Consider the following 19,738-nt stretch of genomic DNA (forward strand, 5'->3'; position numbering starts at 1 on the left):
AAAGAAGGCAGGGAACGGGAAGCAGTTTAAATCTTGCATTCATATACTTTATTGTAGACATACACATTTAAATCTATACCCTAATCTTAGATGTAGAAACAGAGAAAAGAGAACAATTTGAAGGCAAGAGACAAGTCTGCTTCAGTAGCCTAATTATTGTTAGAATTATCAGATGACATTCGCAAGGGAAATTAGACATTCACCAAACAATCCCCAAAAGGCTTTTTTTTTATACAGACGATTACACCCACCAAAACTCACCAACCATTCATATTCTCAAACTCTGAGGCTGTGGCTTCTCAGGTTTGGAATATGTTCGCTATTGTTGTAGGAATAGTTAATCTTGTATTATATTACAGAACATTAACTTATTTTTACCTCAACTAAACACATTTCTCTTTTGACATCCCGCTGACCTCTAGAGAAGAAACTGCTCTGAATGACAGTGAGAGCATCCACAGTGATTTCTGAAGTGAAGCATATATTTTATGGTTTGTAAAATTTGTCAATCATGTAAAAAAAAAACTGACTTACCGTAAATGTTACCAGTTAAAGCAATCCTTGTGAAATAGGTGACTGTGACGTCAGCCTCATTGTCAATGGCATAACAGACAGGTTTTGTTTTGTATTGTTTCTAGCATTGAGTTATTAATATTCACACATTACTTACCAAACCGTCCCTACGCAACAAGAACAAGGTGTTAATTCCCACCCGCCCCAAACCAAAGAGAGTTTACTTTTCATGCAGTGGTTCTTAGCAATTCAAATGTGGGTTATGATGTTGCTCCCTGCTCTCTCCAAAACAAAGCTATTTCATAGGTCTGACTGAACAATTCAACATTAAAACAGTCATTCTGTAACCATGTGGACCTTCACAGAGAGGGTGTCTAAATTGTGATATACACTTTGCGTTTTTAATTAACCATATTAGTCATGGTTATTTGTACTTCGCTTCTGGTCTGGTGAGCCTAACCTCGCTCACAGATGACTTCGATCACGCTCTGCTCCATCGGGGCGGGGTCCAAACAGCGGTGGGCGGTACTTCCCACTATCTCGTCCAGCAGGAAATGTACGAGGTTCTCATCGGAGACAAAGCGCCACAGATACATCTGCAGGTAGTGGCAGTCCACCTGGATCTGCTGCAGGCCGTAGCGGCCGAAGGTGCGCAGTCGAACACACTCCAGGAAGGTCTTCAAACTGATTTTGATGATTCCTGTCATCACAGAGACCTGGGAGAACAGGAGGGGTGCATTGAGCAGGACATTTTAAAGGCTATGCCGAGGGTTTTACAGCTTAATGAACATTTGCACTCACCTTGTTGAACTCCACCGAGCTGAAGATGTCGATCCTCTCAGAGAAAAGCTTGTGTATGTTGCTCAGTAGATTAGTATCCATGGGAGCGCTGCGGGGAAAAAAAAGAGACGACGTCAGTGCTTCACAGAGCAAATCACTGAAGTCAAAGTCCACAATAAAACACAATTGTCTTTTATTGTGTTTTATTACACCTTGGTCTTATCATGTTAGACGGCTCAATTAATATTTATGAAAATTATTAAAACCCTCCCAAACTAGAAACCAGAGAGCAAATGTTCTAATGCAGGGGTTTTCAAGGTGGGAGGCGGGTCTCCAGAGGGGCTCCAAACAGTTTCAGGGGAGGCTCAGTGAATGAAAGCGAAAAAATATTAAATTTATGATTACATTATTTATCAAAAGGAGATCTCATAAAACAGCCTACATGTCTGCGACTCCCAGAGCCAAAAACAAATAAATGCCTTCAGACCGACCTTTTTATGTATTTGATGTAGTGTGAAGTCAAACAGCAATATCAGGCTATCTTGGCTCAATTGTTGAGCATCTATGGATCAAATAACATAATCACGAGCCCATAGGCATCCAGGAATCGAGCGAAACTACGCAAGTAAAAAGGGGGGGGGGGGGAGGTGTTTCCAGGCTTGGTCCGAGGGCAGAGGGGAGGCCTGCTGCAGTGTCAGACTTTGAAAACCCCTGTGTTATTATCAAGAAACAATGCCTGGAGCAACTCAATTTACACAGACTTGGAGTGACTTTGTGGACTTAGGATGTTGAGCATAAATATCCTAGTCAATTTCAGTTCAATATAGTGGCAATATAGCAGCAGAAAATGCGTTCATATCCCAGTAAAAAGAGCTATATGCAAGATGAAGTTGTTTGCAGCTGCAGTACCTTGGAGTGTAGCTGGCAGCATAGCGGCTTTGCTGCCTGGAGCTGCTGTAGACAGAGAAAGTCCTTTTGCTGGAGTCACTGCTGTGTGCCTTCCTCACACCTTCCTCATATAAAAGACCCACCTGTGTGTGAGCAGAAGGACGTTCATAAAACAATCCATTGGACCAGACTTCAATGGCTTAAAAATACATAGTTACATATGCATAGAGTCCGTACTTCACACGATGGAGATGACAGCAGGCCAACGATCTTAACAACTTTTATGCTAGGTTTGAGACTGCCGACTTCTCCCAGGAGCAAATAGTGGCTCTTCAGTCACTACCTGCATCAGAATCGAGAATAACAATTGACCGGCGTGTGGTACAGAGACTGTTCTCTAGCATCTGTCCCAGGAAAGCCTCTGGACCAGCGTGTGGTACAGAGACTGTTCTCTAGCATCTGTCCCAGGAAAGCCTCTGGACCAGCGTGTGGTACAGAGACTGTTCTCTAGCATCTGTCCCAGGAAAGCCTCTGGACCAGCGTGTGGTACAGAGACTGTTCTCTAGCATCTGTCCCAGGAAAGCCTCTGGACCGGATGGCATCTCTGGGCTTCTGCTGAAGTCATGCAGCGAGGAGCTGGCAGAGGCCTAGGGCCCAATCTACCACAAGTCTCTGGACTCACACACCGTTCCGTCCACCTGGAAAGACTCGATTATTATTCCTGTTGCTAAGAACGCAAGCTGTAAGGAAAACAATGACTTTCGTCCAGTTGCTTTGACTTCAGTAGTTATGAAGTGTTTTGAGAAAATCATTATAAATCTAGTGACAACTGAAGTCAGCTGTTCTTTTGATCCTTTGCAGTTTGCCTATAGGTGTACTAGAGGCACGGATGATACGGCCTCGGGCCATGGTACATTTTATATCTAAGTACTTAGACTCTAAGATGTAGGCTCCTCTAAGTCTTAGAGGACCCTACCTCTTATGTTCAGCTTTTATTTGTAGATTTTAGTTCAGCATTTAACACGGTGCAGCCGCATCTTTTAATTGAGAAGTTGAATGGGCTCAATGTCCACCCTCTCATTATTAAATGGTACTATTCCTTTTTAACCAGCCGCACACAGCGGGTCAGTGTTATTGGCACTCTTTCAGAACCCAAAATCCTGAGCACCGGAGCCCCTCAGGGTATAGTAAGTTCACCTGTGCTTTTTACTTTATATACAAACGAGTGCAGAAGCTTCTACCCTAACAATCATATAATAAAATGTTCTGACGATACTGCCATTCTAGCTCTAATTAATAATGACAGTGACCGTTTTGACTATTACTCAGAAATTCAAAGGTTTGTAAAATGGTGTGATGATAACTGCCTGGTTTTAAATGTAAAAAAAAACTGAGGAGATGGTGTTCGACCCCAGAGGTGTTGGCGACCACAAGCCTGTGGTCATCCACAAGCAATCCATCTCGCAGGTCTCCTCATACAAGTACCTTGGGGTTTTTGTTGATAACTCACTAACCTGGAACACCCATGTAGACAGTCTGTGTAGCAGATTACAACAACATCTGCACTTCCTTCCTTAGAGTTCATGGTATTGACCAAAAATGTATGTTACTTTTTTATCAGTCTGTATTAGAGTCTCATCAGATACGGCATTACAGCTTGGTTTGGTAACCTATCTGTACAACTAAAGTCCAAACTGCCCCGTCTGATGCAGACTGCATGGAAGATTATAGGGGTGAAAGATCATTCATCCCTGCATTCTATTTTTGAACAGGCTACTCTAAGACAAGCCAATAGAATTGTTTCTGATCCTTCTCATGTCTTACATGCTACGAGTTATTCACTCTTGTTTTGAGCTTCGAGTGCCTGGCAGGTGTGTGACTGGCACCTGATTGGCACCTAATTTGCGGTGCCAAGGTGCCAAGCTGTTGTGGCTGCGTATGGATGTTCCACACACTACTGAGGTCCCTGACAGTGTCAAATGAATAAAGTGTAAAAATGGCCAATATGTGCTGTTTTTTCCTTATTACTGTGGGATCAGTCATCCAATCCACCAAGCAACTCAAAACAAGAGTGAATACCAACAGAAGAATATTGCAGGGGATTTTGGCAAAATAATTTGGGGCGCTACCCACACAATTAGCTGTGTTGCTCATTCAATGAATGCACGATCCTTACAAGTTGTACCCCGTTGTAAAGGTGACTACCGTAAATTCCGGACTATAAGGCGCACCGGTCTATAAGACGCACCTTCAAAGGTGACTATTTTTTTCTTCTATAAGCCGCACCGGTCTATAAGCCGCGGGTGTTTTGATGTTTAATTACCATATGTAAGGCTTCGTGCACAGAGGGGATTGTCGGGAAAGAGATGGCTGTTTGGGGAAGCTCCCATTTATTAACATTTCAACAAAACAAAAGTCAGGTCACTAATCCCCAGACAAAATCACACATTGTGGTATTTTTTGTTTTTTTTACAGTGCACACAGTGTCCGCGGTGTGGTGAAAAGAGGGCAAGAGAGGAAATTAAAACAGAAGTGGATTTATAGTTAGAAAGAGTGCTAAAGAAGAGAGAATTCCGTTTTTTATTTTTTTATTTTAGTTACTCACAGTACTATTGACCAGTCCAACTCAAAAGATATTCGGCAGTTTCACTTTGAGCTCTTGTTCCGCCGCTGTCCATCAATGGTTATGACGAGTCTCGCTGGGTACAGTACGCCAAAGCGATATCCATTGACTCGATGATGCTGTTGTATGTTGCGCGTTTCTGTTGCACCAACGCGGAGAGGTCCTGCCGGACGAAAAAGCGCGTACCCTCCCAGGTGAGGGGCTTCTTCCCCGCAGCCTGGAGGATGAGTTGACGGTCGGGCCAGCGGAGTAGGCAGATGAAGATGGCCCTCGGTGGCAGGCCGGGGTCTGGACGTGGCCGAGGCGCCCGGTGTGCCCTGTCCACCTCTGGTGGTTTCTCGCCTTCCTTCAGGTCCAGGATGTAACACAGGATTTTGCCACGAAAGCGTCCATGTCACCAATCTCAGCTCCCTCTTTTACATTGATCAGGCGAATGTTATTTCTTTTACTCCTGCTGATTAAGTCATCAACCTGCGTGTGCAGGGTTTCGATTTTGCATTTTATCCATTTTCGGACTCACTGTGTTGTTTTTGTCCTCCAGTGCGCGGATGCGCTTTTCCGCATTATAAACTCTGTTCACGGTTGCCTTAGTTTCTTTAGTGAGTGAGTGGATGGACTTCTGCACGTTTTCAAACTTGTTTTCAAGCTGCTCAAAACCTCTGAGCGATGTCGGACTTAATCGATAGTGTTTCACGGAGTAAAAGTTTAGCCCAAGCGGTGTATCTCCAGCCTCCAGCAGGTGAGTCATTTCCTCATTCATGGCGTGATTGCTTCGTCTTTTTCTTTCTGCTTACCTGTGTTGTGTTATGTTATGTTATGTTATGTTGTTAAAAGAGGGCAAGAGAGGAAATTAAAACAGAAGTGGATTTATAGTTAGAAAGAGTGCTAAAAAAGAGAGATTTTTTTTTTTTTTTTGGAAAAAATCCATAGATAAGACGCACCGTTATATAAGCCGCAGGGGGCAAAAAAGGCCAAAAAACGGGGAAAAAGCCGCGGCTTATAGTCCGGAATTTACGGTAATCAGGCTTTCCAACGATATAAAATACAATACCAATTGGTATTATTAAAGGGGAGAAATAATCGACCGAAATAACGTTTCCGAACTTTTTTTTTTTTTTTTTACTTGTTATTTGTACTTACAGTATTGCACTTGTCGTTTGTTTTATTAACATGTTTGTACGTGCATGTTCTTATGGCTGCAGTATGGCTGTTAGCCCAAGACAAATTTCCCACCCGTGGGACAATAAAGTGAATCTTGAATCTTGAATTGTGATCAATTATACAAAGGAAGTGTCACCTGCACGTCAATGGAGGTAGTGTCCTCCACCACCCTCTTCATCACAGCACGGACATTTCGAGGCTCAATGGTGTTGACCCAGTCTCGTGTTTCTACACTCTTCCTCAGCATCTGGGAGATGATCAGGCCCTGAACCTGCCAAACAAAACCATTGGAAGCAGAACATGAAATACAATATGAGAAAAAATGAGGAAAAAGTCATTTGTGGAAGTATGTGCTTGCGTTATTTAGCTCTGTTGGGCTCCTCAGTAAGTAAATATGGATTCAGTGAATGCTGTGGGTGAAAACCGACCTTGACATAATGGTTGAGTAGTTTCTGTGCCGCTTCCCTGGCTTCTGCACATAAAGCTGTGACTGCTGTTACAGGACTGTGGTGCTGCGACAGAGCAAAAGGAAAGAAGGGTGCATTTGTATCGTCACGCCGCTGTGAAGACTTGGAACCAGATTGTATGGTTAGGTTAGGCCCTAAGTTCCCTAGGTTAGGGAATCCTTTAGAATGAAAATGCATCCAACAGTTCAGATTACTATGCTTAGGTTGATCAGAGTGAGGCAGTGCAACTTTACTTTAGGTGTTAATACATTAATACAAGAAAATCCATTACTTTTTAGAGCAGTTTGCTAAATGAATGAGGGTTATAGGCACAACAAGCATTATTTAACATTTGTAGCTGAAATCAAGTTTACGTCAATAATAGCTTAGTTTATGTAAACTGACAGAATGAACCAAATAGTTTTTTCCATGGCACAGAAAAGTGTCACTTCCATGATATAAGACATTTTAATTCTGTATAAATGTCTCATGACACCACATCTATGCAATTTAGGGATGGGCATCGAATTTCGAATTTTCGAATAATCGTTGTTATTATCAAGGTCGACTTTTATTATTGAAATTCGAAATTCAAAATTCAAAAAAAAAAAAAAAAAAAAAAAAATTTGAGTGAAATGTTGCATTGTCTCCCCTGATTCTAAGTATAGTCAAATCGCTTGGTTTGAGCAAGTAAAACAATTTTTATAAGCATTTTAAGCAAGGTTTATGGAAAAATGAATGGCGGATGAAATCCCATGAAGAGGGAGAGGGGGTGACTTTGGCACCCCTTTGGCACTCAGACCTGAGCCTACTAAATATTTAATGAACCACTCATGATTGTCAAAACTGTTTTTTATTTTCGAAAATGTCAATGTCATGTAACATGTTCTTTACTTCAGTGGTGCAATGCTTGTTTGAGCTAAAAATCCACAGCAGAAGCTCTTTATATTAATTAATAAAGCCGTAGACTTAGAATCAGGGGAGACAATGCAACATTTCACTCACAAAGAAAAAAAAAAAAAAAAAAAATTAATTTTTTTTACATTTTTATTTTTATTTTCGAATTTCGAATTAAATTCGAATTTGGCCAGCGAATTTCGAATAGTGTTTTTGCTAGAAATGCCCATCCCTAATGCAATTCATCCACAAATCATCCGCTGATGTAAATGGGATTGTGATTCTTTAATCGTAAGAATGGCTTAATCTAAATGATAGACTAGAACGACCACACTGCGGATATATGCCTCCGCCAACAAGTGAGCAGTCGACATCTATGTCTATCAAGACTTTGACATTTGAGCCAAATGTGAAGAAATTCTATCACAGTGTTACTGAGATATGGCGTTACAGAGGTTCATGAGGTCACAGTGACCTTGACCACCAAAATGTAATCAGTTCATCCTTTAGTCCAAGTGGACGTTTGAGGCAAGTTAGATGAAATTCTGTCATGGCGTACTTGAGATACCACATTAACAAGCTTGAAAATTGCATTCTTGAGGTCACAGTGACCTTAAACTGTGTCCTTTGACCACCAAAATCTAAGTAGTTCATCCTTGAATCCAAGTCGACGTTTGAGCCAAATTGGAATAAATTCCGTCATCAAAGCGTTCCTGAGATATCGTGTGAAAGAGCTTGGAAATGGGGTTCGTGAGGTCACAGTGACCTTGAACTTTGACCTTTAGTAGGGCTGGGCGATATAGCTAAAAAGTATATCGATATAAAATATTTAATATCAGTCGATATCGTTAATTATTGATAATTTCTAATAACCTGTTTTTATTATTAAAAAAACATAAGAAAAAGTTTGCATTTAACCACTTTATTTTGAACCACCTTATTTTCAAGGCACACAGGTAATTGTAATGCTGCTAACACTGCCACACATACACGCTTAGTGCAAGCAGTAATTTACAGGCATGGTGACGTTTTATTTTGATGACATAGCATTGCCAGCCTTATCAAACAAACGTTTGGAAATGTGTATTTCAGGGTTGTTTAACGTTAGGTGATTCAGTGAATGAGCTGCCCTGCATTCCGCAAGTAACGTTGCAGATGTCCACATTTGTGAAATTGGTGTGTAATGTCACACAAGACTGCGGGCTCAACGGTAATATATGGAACACATGTTAACACATTGTCAATAAACGTTAACATGAATTGAAACTCACATTGAATTCTTTGTAATGTTTACAGACAACTGTGTTCTGCTTTCGGCTTTCTCTTCCTTCTGTTGCGATTTCTCATGTGGTGGTGTGATGCCGGGTGATACTCAACGTGCTGTTGGCGTCACTAGCACTGCCCCATTGTCAAGGGATATGATTGGCTCTTTATGAACTGGGGCGGTGCACTCGGGGTTTGTCTGACCGGTCTGTTAATATCGGCCGATATATCGATATCGGAATTTTTTTTACTCAAAAATATCGGTATCGGCCTCAAAAATCCAGTATCGGTCGGGCTCTAATCATCAACATCAGTATATAAATGGGAGCTAGGGCTCTGTCTGTTTGTTTCTCCGTTTGTCCCACTGATGACATCATCAGTGATGGCATGAATCCCAGTGATGATGTCATCAGTGTTGTCATACATTGTGACATCATTAGTGATGTCAGAGGCATTGTGACATCATCAGTGATGTCATAAGAGTCGCACTGATGATGTCATCAGTGATGTCATAAGAGCAAAATCAAGTCCCAGGGGGCAGACACTGAAAGAAGTGGGAGTCTGGCTTCAGACCGTCTTCAGCCATGGACAGCTGAATGTTACCAGCTCCAGGACAGGTGATCCAGCATCCATGAAAGTATGCCAACAAGGAGCAGCCAGGGCGAGCTGCATATGTGAGCTGGAGGCAGGGCTCCAGAGTGCGCCTATTTACACGCATTTGCCCACCTTAAAATCTGCCAGTGCGGCTAAATATTTTTATAACACGCACTGGTGCACCTTGGGATTTGTAGCGCCTCTCTCTCTCTCTCTCTCTCTCTCTCTCTCTCTCTCTCTCTCTCTCTCTCTCTCTCTCTCTCTCTCTCTCTCTCTCTCTCTCTCTCTCTCTCTCTCTCTCGTGCCGTCAATCTATCCCCCCCCCATCATGTACACACACATAAAGACAGGGAAATACAAAAATAAAACGTTTTCAATTGCTTCGGCGTGCTTTAGACATGCATATACACACATACACATATACACATATATACTGTAAAAAATTACTAAATAAGAACCCTTGCAGGTTATCAAGATTAGTGTAAAATGTAGACTAAAAGGCTAGTGTCAAATACCATGTTTTTACATTATAGTGAGCTCTTTAATGCATGGTGCTGCATTGTATCATGAGAAATCAGCAAGACAGTTACCTGCACCAGGAACTGTTCATCTGTGAGGGTGAGTATGTAGGAGATGGTGGAGGTTTCGTAGTCCAGGCAGAGGCGAGACAGCAGCAACAGAAGGGCTGGGGGAGTTGAGCCTCCCTTGTCTCCAGCACTCTCACAGAACTGGCGAGAGGACTGGCACACAAACTTTATAAAGCTGACCACCAGACTCTCACGCACACCCTGGCTGCAGAATTCACCCTAAGAGTAGACGACGGATACCAAAAACACAGGCTGTCACTCTCATTATGCAAATACAAAATGTAAGATTAGACATTAAGATAGGTCCACCCAAAATGAAAATTCAATAATTTTCTACTCCCACGTCAAGAGCACAAAACACACAAGTTAGCCCCCATAGTTCTGAATCTATTGAAGTTAACTGGAGCATCTTTTCACAGCTCCGAAATGTATAAAATGTCAATCAAATCTCTCCAAACAGCTCTTCCGGTGTAATATTTGCCTCATTAAATCCTATATTTTCCTTGACGATAATGTTGTGATCACAAACTACTTTTGGCACACTGCTTGTTACTGACAGCAGATAATGTGGTCAGTATTAGACTTTATATTATTTTATATATTATAATACAGCTTATATATATACACCTTTTGAAGCTGTAACCTGTGTGTTTGGTGGTCCTATGAACTTCAATGGAGTTTCAACTGACATGGGGATGAGCAGATAATGACTGACTTTTCTTCTTTTATTTGGGGGGGGGGGGGGGCGGGGGAAGGAGACCAAGACTATTCCTATAACAACAAATGTGTAACTATTCACCTTGAAGTAAGGCTTGTTGGAGAATGTAATGTCCTTAGCGGTGAAGAGGTGCACTGACGCCAACACTGACTTGATCTGATTGAGAATAGAGGCTGACAGGGAGGAGAGCAGCTCTGGCAGGCTGGTGGGAGCATCGCGTCCGGAGGCCGCCCCCCCCAGCAGACCGCCGCCCGCAGCCACCGAGGGGACGGTGAGCCGAGGGGCGGCCAGCGCCTGCCTCACATCCGTCAGGCTGTCCATGTAGAAGCTCTGAAGAGCCGACAGGTACTGCTTGACCCGCTCCGTCGCGGCGCGCACTACAATCCCCGTCCCCTGGCTGGGCACGGTGGAGCCCGGCAGCAGCTTGGCCACGGCCTGGAGTCGGCGGTGGAAGCGGTCGAGCGCTCGGACCAGCAGCGAGTTATCCCCGACGCCTTTCTCCTCTTGTATCCTCCGCTCCACCAGCGAGAAATACCGAGCTGCCAGATCGTCCACAAAGACGTGCAGCTTGCCGTTTGCCATCTGAGGGATGTTCTTGGAGGCGAGCTCTCCCTTCTGAGCATGGTTGATAAACAGTTCTTGATAAGAAGTAATTACCAGGCATAAGCTGCTGACAAATTCATTGCAGCCCCTATCGATGAATTCCAGGATGTCAGTCTTGGAGCTGGGAGAGGGCAGAGCGCTGCTTTTGGGGGAGTTACCGGCGGGGGATCCAGCGGCCGACGGCCCGCGGGTAGGAGGAGCGCCGGACGCATCGCTCTCTTCAGGGGCTGAAGGGTGCGGCCTTATCTCTGCTTCCAGGCCTTGGAGGTCCGACTCCAGTCGAGATCGCGCATGGCTCAGGAATTTATCACAGAGCTCCTCCGCTGGTTCATCCAGCTGTAGCAGCAGCTCCACACACTCCGACAGATCCTTGGCACTTGACCCACCATCCCTATGAGCATGACAACATAGGTAGATATAACCAATTTACATCATTACACTATGCCATTTATGAAATAGATATTATGCTCTCTGTCAACATTTTGAAATTCAAAGTGCAAAAATGTTGATACACCCATCAAAACCAAAACATCTGAATTAAGGATATACATTTTATCTTAATAATAGTGTTAAGACACTATTAGTTAAGCATAAATATGTTATAATATAGATTATAGAACATTTTAAAGCAGCTACAAGCAAGATTTTCGATTGTTATTAAACAGTATAATTACAATATTGATGCATCACATCTTACCTATAATAGTAGGTGAGACCAAAGCCGTGTGAATCGGAGATTGCTCTCTTGATGATTATAGAGTCTGTGTCTGTCTAACCTCGCGTCACCAGAGGGCTCTCTCTCTCTATCTGCCTACCGGCGGACCGGATAAACCCGGAAGTGAAACGCAGCTGCCTGCCTTCCGCTGTTTCGCTCTGCCTAGCAACAAACCATAAACAAGGAGAACGCCATGCAGGGGCATGCTACTCTCGCGAACATCTCTCGTTATATTCTAACAGGTTTTTTGGAAGTTATTTTGTGGTCATGGCCGTAGTGGCTGCTGCAAACCGTTTCATTTCACTTCCTGGTCTGCCCCGGCCACAGACAGACCAACACTGGCCGATTCACTCGGGGTTCAAGCGAGACTACTCTGCGTCGGTATCGTCTACTATTACAGGTAAGATGTGACGCATCGATATTAAATTTAGACTGTTTAATAACAATCGAAAATCTTGCTCGTAGCTGCTTTAAAACTGAAAAAGGTGAAATGTATTTCCACCGATATTTCAGTAAAAGCATGATCCAAACATTTGTCTCGCATGAAGCAAATTACAGTAAAATGTAAAATAGTCTGAAAGAACAAAATTGTCAAGTCTGATTTGACCAATAGTCACAGTTCATAAAATCTTGCTGCAGGTCTTCTAAGTCACATTTCTCTACAACACGGAACCATGCTTTACTCGTTTGATGTTCCCTCATTCAGACATCCCTGATGAGCTCACCTGAACTTCTGTCTCAGCTCCAGTGCCAGCTTGTCCATGATGGCGTGACAGTCGTCCTGAATTCCCTTGAAGGACGGCAGGTGACTGTACTGCAGCAGCACACAGCGGGCGCGGCGGTGCGAGCTCACTGCCTGAGCGTACGCCTGCAGCTCCAGACACTTATTTAGTCTAGCAGGCATCTCAAACAGAAACTGCAGCTTCCGTAGGAGTGTGTGGACCCCTGGGGTGACGACATGTGACGACGTGAACAGACATTTGGACGTTATATGAGGTGACCCACAATTGACCAAACAATTCCGAAAACACCAAGTCACAGTTTTTATCTCACCTGAGAGTTTGGTAATCTGTGTGTGCTGGTCTTGAAGAGTGCCACTGATGCAGGCACTGAACTCTGTGATAGCAGCCATGTTGGCAGAGAGGCAATCCATTTCATCTTCCATCTTTTTGAAATCGTTCTTCATCTTTCTTATGGTGTCTAAGAGGAAATAGAGCTGTGATTTCACCATCAAAGTGTGTGCGGTTTCAACAAAACTTGCCATTTTAACAGTAATTAATAGTCGTGTCACCTGTAGCGGATATGAACTTGTTGTAGTTTTCATACACCAGTGTCTGCATATCGCTGTCCAAGGAGCGGATCTGCTTCACCATGCAGCTCTCCTGGTCCATCAGTTCTCCAAGAGAGCATTCTCTCCTAAGCTGCAGTCACAATCAACACACACAGGGAGCAAACTGAATAATCACATTGTAACTAATTAGAACGCAACACAGACTACTTTATTGAACATACCAGTGGGGCTGTCAAAAGTATCGATAGTATCGAAAAGTATCAATACTGAAAACAGATACAATACTCATTGAGTGAGGTGAGTCATTCATTCATGCACGGATAATGGATAGGATGTCATCAGTGATGTCATCAGTGCCAAACTTGGACTGTTGAAACGGCGATGATGTCATCAGTGATTTCATCAGTGATGATGTTATCAGTGTCAAACTTGAGCTGTTAAAACATGTAGTTTTCTCGCCTTGTTTGCTACGTGACGCATGTGGTCCTGTCCTGGGCCGAATTTGCCCTTTTCCCCCCTTTTTTTTTAACCTTGTTGAGGTAGAGCTCCGGGTCGAATTGCGGTCCGTTGATGTTGCACGGGTCCAGGGACTGCGGCTGGTCCGCGGCCTTTCCTTCCTCATTCAGCCCGTAGTAGTTTGTTTTCTTCATTCCCGGTAGTTTTCATTTACGCAGTGAGAAAGAGTTCAGCAGTGCTTGTGCTTCGAATGACCAAACTCAATCAATACACTTGCTGCCCACAAAGCAAGAGGCCTTGTTTTACCACGTAGGAGCAAGCAGAGAAGGCTTTTTGGGGCGAGTCATGCATTCATTCATTCAGTCAGGAACGGATAATGCATAGGGTGGATGTCATCAGTGATGATGTCATCAGTGATGATGTCATCAATTGATTGAGTGAAAATTGTAGCCTTCCTTAGTTGTTCTAAATCGGCCTTTGTTACGCCATTGCTGAAGCAGGTTATATGGCATGAGATGCAGGGGTACAGAGCTCCACATGCAATGTTAGCCTGGCTATCTCCGCCCAGCAGGATCGAGTGAAGCCGAAATCCTGCCAGATCAGTGAAACAGATTCTGCGCACTAGCTCCGTTGAGTTAGAACCTCTGTGAGGTCCCTGCCCCTCTGAACTTTCTTATGTAAAGCTGCTGTTTCTAGATTTGCGCACAGTGCGTTGTGTATTTATATACAGTCTAGCTCTGTAAATATGGCACTTTAAGTTGTAATATTTTTTTGTCTCGCCAAAAGTAACCGGGAAGATTCCCACTATGAGATCAGTTTATCAAAATGACGCCTGTACGAAAATCAGATTTTCGTTGTCGGAGATTGAGACCTCCGGGCTCAGCCCGGACCGGAAGAGGAGCCAGGGCTGCTCTCAGCCTCTCACTGGGGGAAATTATCGGATCAGCTGATGTTTGCTGCTCTGTGTTGATTAGCCTAATGTTTCCGTGGCATTTTGATTAGCTTTATGATTGAATTCCTTTTGGAGCAAATGTTGGTTTAACAAATCTAACCTTGACGCTTTACGCTACGTTGTTTACTGGTATAGTGTGAGTAGGGCAGCCAAGTAACGTTCTATTTAATATAGCTCAGTGGCCCAGTGCGTTAGCCAGGCTGCCTGGTCTCTTTGTATATCCTTACAACAGCTAAGAGAGGAGCTTGTGAAGAACAAACATCCCCACAGTCAAAGCACTTCCCTGAGATATCTATATAAAAACGTTTATTGCTTTACTGCCAAAAATAAAACCTCCAGTGTCTGTATAAGCTAACGCTAACCCGTTATCTAATGGCTGGTGGTTGTGTACACTTGTGTAGGCCCCATGTACCCGGGAGTTAACATTATAAAACACATTTCCTTGCATATGCAGGCAGTTGGAAATTGGAAAACCTGGTAAGTTCTAAAAATATGTCTCTATTATTGTGTTATTCCAGCTATCGTTATCGGTTGTTCGGTTATAGTAATATTAAGCCGACAAATAATGCAAAACAGCCGGTTAACACAAGCAGCTAATGCTATTGTGTATTAAAATAACCGATAACGTAGCTGGAGTAACAAATAAAACACATATTTTCTGAACTTACTACTTCAGTCCCCAACCAACGTTACTTCTTCGCGCACCTTTCTCAAAACAACATCCTTTTTATTGCGGTCCATTGATATACAGTCTGGTAGACAGATCAAGCAGTGTCTTCCTTGTTTTACCAAGCAGTGTCTTCTCTATGTTAAGTAGATCTATAAGGTGAAGAGCCTGTCCAGCCAATGACGGCTTGAGACTGGCTGCCACACCTGTCAATCATCCCTTTTTATATGTCAAATAACTACTTAAAAACAAACTGATCAGAAAAATGACCACTTGCACAGGCATTAGCATGATAATAACTATCTAAAATGATACAAACATTACAAAAATTATCTGACGTGTACTGTGATTATTTCGGTTGTCCATTTCCCCATCCACTAACATTGGGGAGGCGGGCCTTGTGACCTATACTGGCACCTGCCGCCAGAGCGGCGATCTAACATGCAACAGCTTCACTAAAGGGGACCCGGCCTACACGCCAGGTTGAAACAGTGATGTCATTAGGGATGGGTACCGAGACCCGGTACCAAACGGGCCCTGGGGCCGGATTTCGAGATACCGGAGGAACAATAAGCTTTCACGTTAACGGTTCTCTTATCTGTACTGGAGATATTAAGAAAATAGATTTCCTATTTATTTGCTACATAAACGTTGTTTTGCACATTTTAGCGCAACTCCGTAAAACATGCCTATGATGTGTTTTTGCGATTTCCGAACGAGAAAAGAGATCCTCTTGTCTTTTCCGTGTTGCTTTCTCTTTCTTTCAGAGGAGAGACAGGCAGCAGCTGCCAGCGAGGAGCTGAGCCTGACTGAGAGGAGAGAAGGGCGGGGCGGGCAGCACACACACATGCACACACACTACACACACTGAAGCCGACAGGCAGCTGAGCCGAGGAGACACCGCAACACGTTAAGAAAAAACGGAGCGATCAAAAGTCTGCTTGTACTTCACTCGAGTTGATGCTGACAATTAACATCAAACATTATCCAGCTCTGGATGTATTAATCATCAAAAACCCACTCTCTGAAATAAATCGTCAGAGCATCATCATCTCTCAGTTGTCCTAAAGAAATGTTACTTCAAGTTCCAGAGCAGGGGAGGATTTAGTGATTTGGGGGCAAGTGCAGCAGACAGATATTGTCGTGCTTTATTTATGCTTTCCCTAGCGGAATGTTGGGATTGGCAGTGGTAGGAGATTTAACTTCTTATATAATGCTGGATATTTAAATTAATAATAAATAGCACCCATTAAGATTTTGCAACTTTTTTTTCTTTCTCCCCTTAAAAATAACGAAAAGAACCGACAACAACCAGCCCCATTTTTTTTCTCTGGGTTTTTCTCTCTTAAAAATAACAAAAAGTACAGATAAGACTGAGTACCGTTAAAGTACTGGATCGATAAGCAGTATCGATAAGAGTAGTAGCGTTAATTCCTTAACGATACCCATCCCTAGATGTAATCAGTGATGATGTTATCGGTGCCAAACTTGGGCTGTTGAAAGATGTAGTTTCCTCGAATGGGCTTGGACCCGGAGGCCGGCAGAGAAGACCAGGCAGGTAGGGTACGAAGGAAGGTTTTTGGAACCAGACGATGGCTTCCGCCCCTGGGCTGAAATCTCTATTAACGGAGGACCCCTTCACGAAGGTGAAGGTGCCTTGCTCAGGAGGGATGAGGAGCGGAGGAACATGATGAGGCGCAACAGCCAAGATTGAGGAGGTGTGAGAAACACTGGAAACTTTAAACAAGAAGAAGAATCAGGTCTAGAGTGAGACCATCCAACTGTGAGAGGCAGCAATGTGCTGTAAGGCATCCAGTCTGCCCGAAACCCATTAGAAGAAGAATGGGCTTGAGTTGCATGAGGTCGCCTGGTTGCTACATGACGCACGTGGTCCTGGGGCGAATTTGCCCTTGTTTTGTTTTTTTACCTTGTTGAGATAGAGCGGTCCGTTGATGTTGCAGGGGTCCAGGCAGGGACTCCAGCTGGTCTGTTGATGTTGCAGGGGTCCAGGCAGGGACTCCAGCTGGTCCGCTGCCTTTCCTTCCTCATTCAGCCCGTAGTAGAGCTTCAGTTTTCTTCATTTCCAGTAGTTTTCATTTACGCAGTGAGAAAGAGTTCAACAGTGCTTGTGCTTTGAATGCCTGCAATGTCAGACAACTCCTTCAGCCAATCAGTGTTGGATCCAGTTAAACCCAAATGTACTCGGGAGAACAGCAAAAACATATTTTCCGCCCAGAAACTCCGCTGTTGCATACTCTTGTACTGGTTGAATTGTTGTTATTGAGTCTATTTCTGCAATAACTGCACTTTATGGCTGTTTAAACCAGACGAACGCTGACATTACTCCACGGGGCGGACAGGCAAGGAGGGGGCCAATATTGTTTTGCTACTAGTGATGTTCCTGATTGGCCGGTTACGATGTCAACTACGAGGCTGGTCGCTGATTCGGTTGTTAAGACTGACAACAGACATTCACCCCGCGTCACCTCTGGGGCCAAGCGGCACCGCTCCTCATTCGCCTCATTCAAAGCAAATATGGCGGATCTCGTGAATCTTTTTAGATATCTTTTTATGAATATTTTTCTAACTTAACATAACTTTTTATAGATAATCTGTTTAGACTTAGCGCCAAACTGCTTCTAAACGGTTGTTTCACGCAAGCAGTATCATTTTAACAGCGCCGGTGTTCCGGCTAAATTACTGGCTTCACTGGGCGGACGATCATATCTTCGGATCTGCAATCGGAGGTCGGATACGGGTAGGAGAGCTTTTTGAACAGCCTTGTCCACCTATTGAGGATTCTAACGCTGTGTGGCGCCGCTTTACTGTACAGTATAAAGCAGCGTCACGTTATGGGGCTAGGAAAGTGGTAGAATGACAGTTGAATCGTTTTTTTGGTCTCGGATCTATTCCAACAATGAGGGACACAGCACTGCGGCATACTGACACAGAGGCGCTTTTCGGCTTGGCCCTTGGACCCGGAAGTAGTATTGTCGGGAGGTCATAGTCACAGCTTAACAAGCGAATGGGCTACATGCACAACTCCACTACTTCCTGAAATTAGTACAGCTTCTTTATTTCCTGTCCTACACTATTGGATGAACTGATTAATGTCAGGTGTGCTGCAGTCACAACAATGATCAGGCACACCTGATTAATCAGTTCATCCAATAGTGTAGGACAGGAAATAAAGAAGCTGTACTAATTTCAGGAAGTAAAGAAGTTGTGCATGTAGCCAATTGGCTCGTCCCCTTTGCAGTTTCTGCAGAAAGCCCTCCCAGAGTTGAGGCCAGACGGTCTGGGAGAACTAAATGAAATGAGTTCACGTGACCGGCTGGTTTACCAGGCTACAGATTGCTTGAAACAGTGTAGATTGTTCTTTGCTTCACTTCTCTTGATTACTGTGACAGTTTGATAATGTGTCGCAACGTTCGCAGCCTGCCCAGTGTGTGCTCAAGAGAAAGCGTTTTTGGGGCGAGTCATTCAGTCAGTCAGGAATGGATAACGGTGATGATGTCATCAGTGATGTCATCAGTGAATTTGCCCTATTTTTTTTTACCTTGTTGAGGTAGACCTCCGGGTCGAAGTGCGGCCCGTTGATGTCGCAGGGATCCAGGGACTCCGGCTGGTCCGCGGCCTTTCCTTCCTCGTTCAGCCCGTAGTAGAGCTTCAGCATCCCGTGTACCCTCCGCTTCCTGTTGGGGTCTGCTGGGTCCACGTCTTCAGCCTCCCGGTCCATCCTCAAGGCTAGCTAGCCAGGTTAGCTACTACAGAAATAATACTGACAAAGACGGAAACAGGAATGAATTGGTGTCGCTCAAAACGTCCACGGTCCAGCTGTCTGGAAGACACAATTGAGCTGATTCTGACCTAGCTACTCCTACTGTAACTGCTATCCCGTGCAGCAGCCTGCCTCCGGTCTGGTACACAAAGCCTTTTCAGGATAACGTTAATAAATTTGAAAACGTTGTCATTTTTCCTGCAACATCGACACTGGCTGTTGGGCTGGTTCGGTAAGCTGTAGCAGCTTGTTGCCATGGGCTTGTTGTCAGAAGGTTACACTGTTTCCGGGTTTGTCCTTCTTCTTCGGTTTGGTTTTACGGCGGTTGGCATCCAAAATGTTGCATTACCGCCTCCTTCTGGACACTCCATTACAGTCTTGTTAGTCCAGTTTCTCTCTAAAAAAAAGACAGTTTCTTCCCCTCCACTGCTCCCACATCCCATTATACCCTTCACACTGGCCTCTATTTGTCCCAGTCTCTGCAGTCCAGTCATCATTGCCATTGTCACCCTCTATGTAGTTTTCAGTATTCAACCAACTTAATTAACTGAATTCATGGTACATTAAGTAAGAGTTAGTTAGTTAGCTAAGGCTTAACACACTTGCAAGTCATCCATCCAAGAAGGAATCAATCAATATAACTTGAGTAGCCTATATATATATAGGGAAGAAAAGTGCCAACAAATATAATCCATTCATTTTCCTGTGTTGATTACAAAATACAGTATCTTATGAACAATTACCTTCATGTATTTTATCAGTTATTTTTCAAATACATAAGCTTATGAAGTATAAGGTACCAT

The 19,738-nt window shown here is 43.7% G+C and overlaps 1 protein-coding gene across 2 annotated transcripts; it reads right to left on the reverse strand.

Annotated features, from left to right (window-relative positions):
* Positions 1-59: 59 nt before the first annotated feature.
* On the reverse strand, positions 60-19,107 carry vps51 (VPS51 subunit of GARP complex). 2 transcript variants are annotated; one of them, XM_083647020.1, is made up of 12 exons: positions 19,025-19,102; positions 18,714-18,935; positions 13,080-13,209; positions 12,842-12,988; positions 12,514-12,733; positions 10,552-11,464; positions 9,756-9,971; positions 6,394-6,477; positions 6,102-6,236; positions 2,203-2,324; positions 1,315-1,402; positions 60-1,229 (listed from the first exon to the last, which is right to left on the reverse strand). In XM_083647020.1, exons 2-12 carry the CDS (start codon positions 18,891-18,893, stop codon positions 969-971), a joined length of 2,496 nt encoding a protein of 831 aa, XP_083503146.1. In that variant the 5' UTR covers positions 18,894-18,935; positions 19,025-19,102; the 3' UTR covers positions 60-968. The 2 variants fall into 2 exon arrangements, with proteins under 2 accessions (XP_083503146.1, XP_083503145.1); XM_083647019.1 differs by having other exon boundaries at positions 18,714-19,107.
* Positions 19,108-19,738: the final 631 nt, after the last annotated feature.

This window comes from Poromitra crassiceps (genome assembly GCF_964638095.1).
Source record: "Poromitra crassiceps genome assembly, chromosome: 1".
Classification (NCBI taxonomy): Eukaryota; Metazoa; Chordata; class Actinopteri; order Beryciformes; family Melamphaidae; genus Poromitra; species Poromitra crassiceps.

What these genes read in the sequence shown, in the direction of transcription:
- vps51 (XM_083647019.1), bottom strand. Translation starts at nt 18,893, where the DNA reads ATGGACCGGGAGGCTGAAGACGTGGACCCAGCAGACCCCAACAGGAAG. An exon ending in CCAACAAGCCTTACTTCAAG is followed by an intron (nt 9,972 to 10,551) that starts GTGAATAGTTAC and finishes GTCTACTCTTAG; the next exon opens with GGTGAATTCTGCAGCCAGGG. An exon ending in TACTCAACCATTATGTCAAG is followed by an intron (nt 6,237 to 6,393) that starts GTCGGTTTTCAC and finishes TTTGTTTGGCAG; the next exon opens with GTTCAGGGCCTGATCATCTC.